The sequence below is a fragment of the Oryzias melastigma genome, linkage group LG7, assembly GCF_002922805.2.
Source record: "Oryzias melastigma strain HK-1 linkage group LG7, ASM292280v2, whole genome shotgun sequence".
NCBI classification, from domain to species: domain Eukaryota; kingdom Metazoa; phylum Chordata; class Actinopteri; order Beloniformes; family Adrianichthyidae; genus Oryzias; species Oryzias melastigma.
The window spans coordinates 24,823,360-24,828,641 of NC_050518.1; the positions used below are offsets into that span (position 1 = coordinate 24,823,360).

General features: G+C 44.0%; 1 protein-coding gene across 1 annotated transcript in view; it reads left to right on the forward strand.

Moving 5' to 3' along the window:
• cacna1fb (calcium channel, voltage-dependent, L type, alpha 1F subunit) overlaps positions 1-5,282 on the forward strand; it is a 45,064-nt gene that overhangs the window by 19,911 nt on the left and 19,871 nt on the right. The window contains exons 11-18 of the mRNA XM_024292119.2: positions 993-1,067; positions 2,334-2,415; positions 2,506-2,532; positions 2,606-2,766; positions 4,245-4,470; positions 4,548-4,755; positions 4,821-4,941; positions 5,241-5,280. Of these exons, the coding sequence (XP_024147887.1) occupies positions 993-1,067; positions 2,334-2,415; positions 2,506-2,532; positions 2,606-2,766; positions 4,245-4,470; positions 4,548-4,755; positions 4,821-4,941; positions 5,241-5,280 (940 nt within the window). The remainder of the gene's footprint in view (positions 1-992; positions 1,068-2,333; positions 2,416-2,505; positions 2,533-2,605; positions 2,767-4,244; positions 4,471-4,547; positions 4,756-4,820; positions 4,942-5,240; positions 5,281-5,282) is intronic.

Here is a 5,282-nt window from a genome sequence, read left to right on the forward strand (position 1 = left end):
GGGGGGGGACTTAAACAACTTATACTGAGACGTAATTGTTTTTTATCCATTCTGGATGACTTCTTATGGAATAGTGAAACAGAAATAGCACATGCATGCAAGAAAGGAATTCTATTTCCTTCTCTTTCTGAGTAAGGAGTTGTAACGTTTGGTGGCATGTGGGGTTCTGTCTTTCAGTAAACGCGCTGCTCTAGTTGTGGATGGCGATGTGCAGGGGGGGCTGTCATCAAACATGTTCTACAAGTTCTTAGTGGCCAAACTGAAACGTCCTCCAGGAGAACCAAAACAATGTTTCCAATGTTAATGATCTGAATATTTTAGTTAGAACTTCTCCTTTAGAGAATCCATGTATGATATTAACAATCTCAGTATTTCACTGGTACATTTTAAAGTTTGGGAACTGGATCAGATTAATATAAATACAGTATATTCAAAACATATAGTAGATTATGTGTTTGTGAACAAATGTGTTTAAACTTAAAATTGAATCAAAGAATGGAAAAAAAATGGAACAAAATCGAATCAAATCTGGATATTACAATCGATACCTAGCTCTAGTCCAAACAGAGCGGCAGACGGGAAATTTACGTGTGAAATGCATCCGGTGTGAATGCAGCATGAGGCACAGACAAAAAAGAGGATTCTGACGCGTCTCTCCCCTCATCCATCCCCACTCCTACTTCTGGTGTTGTCTACATTAAAAAAAATAAAAGAAAAGAGATTTAGTGGTGCTGACCTGCAAGAGGGGAAACAAATAGTCGGATTTTGATCCAGGTAAACCCCTGAGATAAAGTGGGTTTAAGGGAGTAAATCTGCTGCTGTGGATGTGAAGCACCGAAAACGGCAAGTTATGTCAGCAAAATGTGTGAACAAGCAACGACTAGACGAGACGAGTGTTTGTCTGCTGGAGTAAAGGACAGTCATGAGGAATAGTTTGGAGTTTAAGGAGGATTTTTTTGAACACTATGACGGTGAACCTTCCTCTGTTTCAGGACCATCTCTGGGGGACCTGTCCGATAAGAAGCGGGGAAAGTTCGGATGGTTCAGCCACTCCAATGAAACTCACGGTGAGAAGTCCGCTCCTCATCCCAGCCCCTGGAGGCCCCTGGAGGCTTTGCAGGAAAAAGGGCTTTCTGCTAATGTGAAAGGAGGGTTTCTGCTTTTAGCAGCAATCAAAACCTGCAGACAGCTGAGAATCGCAGGATCAGAGTCGGGCTGCAGATGATGCACCTGAGTATGACGTGAAACAGAAGCATCAAGGCCACTGAAAGTCTCTGGACTGCTACTTCGGGGGCCAATAATATTTGAAACCCAAATAAAATAAATTGAAAAAAATATATGTAAATGTTAAATGTCTTTTTGACAATCTAAAATAAACTTAATTATTCTCAGTTTCAAATGTTCTGTATTTCAGTTTAAAAACTCAAAATTTCAATTTCAAATATTTTTTTTCCATTTTTGAATCTGAGAATTTCAGTTTCAAAACTTTTGGCCTGGTTGTGGCGCGTTGGGGCGGGGCTAACATGAAGGACCAATCAAAATCAATATTGATTTATTATTTTCAGATTCGAAAACAAACAAAAAATATTTAAAAGAAAAAAAAAGAGTAAAAAGAAAAAAAGATTTGAAATTGAAAGCTTGAGTTTTGAAACCTAAAAAACAGAACATTTTAAGCTGAAAATAATTGAGTTATTTCAGAATAGTAAAAAGTTTTGGACATTTTACATTTTCTTTTCACCAAAAAGCAATATTTTTTCTATTCAAAACTGAATTGCAAATTGAAACTGCAAATCAAACATTCAAGAATCTGATATGTGGAGCGGTTTGGTAACAACTGTCTCGATAAATCCATGTTTGGAAGTTGTTTCTGTTTCTCTGAAGTGGAAATCTTCCGGTTCCTCACGGCTCATTTCTCCCCTAAGAAACTCTCCAAACATGGATGTTACATGTATGAAGACTTGACAGTGAGAATCTGATGCAATGACAACAAGAGCTGCACCGATTTAAATAGAGGTACCCATCGTATTAGTCTTGCATCAAGATCTGGATCTAGATGCTTGGTCTGCATGACCCCATATCTGGGTCTGGATACCGGTCGCAGTCCGCCGGTACTGACCCCGCCTCCATTCTGTCACAGGACAGTCTTCTTACTCTTAGTTATGGGGGTTGCTTTCTAACTTCCCATTTGAAGAGAATGTTCCTCTCCAATGGATGTTTGTCACTGATACAGGCTGAAACGATACTAGAAAATTCTCTAGACTCAATTGAAAAAGTTCCACCATCAGAGTGACCGTCTCAAACTTTGGTCGAACCTTTTCCTGTCTGTCCGCCAGCGAGTCTTCCAGCCAGTGAGACAGCCTCCGAAAACACAGAGAACATTGATGAAGAACACACCAACTGCTGCCAGGCCTGCTGGTAACCAACCGCACACACAATTTATGGGCTCACCTGTGGCACCCCCACCAGGACCGGCCAGGTGAACTTACTGGCTTTGCTTTGTTTCAGCGCTCGGATGATGAAGATCGGCTGCTGGTGAGTTCTCAGACCTGCAGGCGTCCTGCAGAGGAATGTCTCTGGAACGTTGACATGTCGATCTGCGCTACAGTCGGACGCTGCGCCGCTGGAACCGCGTCTGCCGCAGGAACTGCCGCACGGCTGTCAAATCTGTAACCTTCTACTGGCTGGTTCTGCTGCTCGTCTTCCTCAACACGTCCCTCAGTGCTTCTGAGCACTACAACCAGCCTGAATGGCTGACACAAGTCCAAGGTAAGAGCTCCGCCCACTGGTGGCATGAAACTTGGCTGGTCTAGAAGATCAATGATGTCTGTGAATGTCACACGGATGGAAGACAAAGATGATATTGAGATTTACTGTGAGGATAAGGATGTAAGTTCTACAAAAATCTACAAAAAAAAAATAAATCCTTCAAAGTTTTTCTTGTGACCGGGGCTTCTTTCTCACTCGGGGTGTGTGATTGGATGACAGCCGCTTCCATGGTGTTTCTGTGTCTCTGTGACTGAGTTTGAAGGCTGTAAACCCGAGGGGAGAAATTAAGGGACCTTTTTAATTATTATCTCGACGAAAATAAGTGAAACATCACAGTTCAGGAGACCCAAGCAGGCTGCCTGCGCGCACTGCAGCGGCTGTCTGTCTGCCGGCGCATTGAGCGAACTCCGCTGAAGTCCGGGAGGCTGGCTTCAGCCAGAGAACCGCCGATCTGCAACAGAACAAAACGCTCGTATTGGATTAGTGTTTTACTCACTGATCGGGTCACTGAAAACGTCATGTTCTCAAAGCTGAGTTACCTGATTGGCTGATGCGACGCAACGACCTGACAAACAGCCAGACATTTGACCTCTGCACGCCCTCGGGTTCACCCCGTCAGCGGTCTTATATGAGCCCGCCCACTATCACAGTGAAGGCAAAGGATTGGCTAGAACAGAGATCTGCAGCTTGCAGCTCCAGATCCACTTGTGGCTCTTTGACTCCTTCATTGTGGCTCTCTGGGTAATGAAGAATAAAAACAACCATAAACAGAAGATTTTCTATTTTTGAATAAATTCAAGGATTTTAAATGTGCCTAAAGGTTAAAAAATACAGTAAAAGCCCATTAACTAGTTTGATTTCATTTTGGTTTGTTAGATGCACCACAAATAACTGTTTAATCACGTTCTAATACAATTACTGCATTCTGATGATCCAATGTGACACTGGATGCTTTTTATTTTGAAAGGGAGTCATGAACAGAAAGTAGTAGTATTTAGCAATAGTTTTTTATTTTATGTCTATGTTTTATTTATGCCAAAAACCAAAAGTTTATTTATATATATGAAAATAGTCGCATTAACTTTGATTCAAATCAGTCTCTATTTTTCTGAAGGGTGAAGTCAGACTTTGTGGCTCCTTCCAGGTTGTGGTCAGAGTAGAACTGATTGACTTGTCCTGAGACAAATAGACTTTCACCGAACTGAGGAACTGATTCCGGCAGCTTCTTTCGGCTTCGGTAGAACCACTTAAATCCTAACGGTTTGCACTTGGAACCGAATTTCAGTACCCAACCTTAGGTGGGAGGGATTGTACAATATTTGAGAAAAAAATTTGATTTTATGTTTGTGGAAACTTCCAGATCTTTGAGTTCCTCTCATGACAAACGGGAATGAAAACAAAAGTGTTTGTTCCCCATGATGAGAGTCCTAAAAACAGGCCCGTCTCCAGTCTCCTGAAGAGCTGCTCCGTCTCTGCAGACATTGCCAACAAGGTGCTGCTGTCTCTCTTCACGGTGGAGATGCTGCTGAAGATGTACAGCCTGGGCCTGGCTCATTACTTCACGGCGTTCTTCAACCGCTTCGACTGCTTTGTGGTGTGCGGCGGCATCATGGAGACCATCCTGGTTGAGTTGGAGATCATGCCGCCTTTGGGCATCTCCGTGCTGCGCTGCGTCCGCCTGCTGAGGATCTTCAAGGTTACGCGGTGAGAACATTTAGCCGAGCCTTCAGGCGAGGATGTCCCGTCGCCGCTGATGATGATGTTGCGCTGCTACTCCTCAGCCATTGGACGGCTCTCTCCAACCTGGTGGCGTCGCTGCTGAACTCCATGAAGTCCATTGCCTCCCTGCTGCTGCTGCTCTTCCTCTTCCTCATCATCTTCGCTCTGCTCGGAATGCAGCTGTTTGGAGGAAAGTTCAACTTTGATGAGACGCAGACCAAACGCAGCACGTTTGACGCCTTCCCACAGGCGCTGCTCACCTGTTTCCAGGTAAGCTGAGGGTCAGCGCTGTCTCAGTGTGAGGAGGGCGTATCTCTGATTCTGGCTGTGTTTAGATCCTGACAGGTGAGGACTGGAACGTGGTCATGTACGATGGCATCATGGCATACGGCGGCCCTGTGTTTCCAGGGATGATTGTCTGCATTTACTTCGTCATCCTCTTCATCTGTGGTAACTGTATCCTTGATGGAGCATAAACTCTCCCTCCTCCACCTGGACGACTGTTTGGGAGGCTTCTTGGAATCTTACTGTCTCAGGAAAGTTTGGACTCATATTTACATTTTCATCTTGTGTTGAAAGCTTTGCTTGTTTGGAGGAGAAAACAAAAGAACCTTATATGGAAAACTAATCCCATCTAATCTTTTTTGGGGTTACAGGACACCCCCCCCCCATCACCACCACCACCAACCTGTCTAAAGAATGCATCCCCTCCATCCTCCACCTGCTCTCTTTAAACCAACCTTAATGAACCTCAGACATCCTGCTGAATGTCTTCTTGGCCATCGCTGTGGACAACC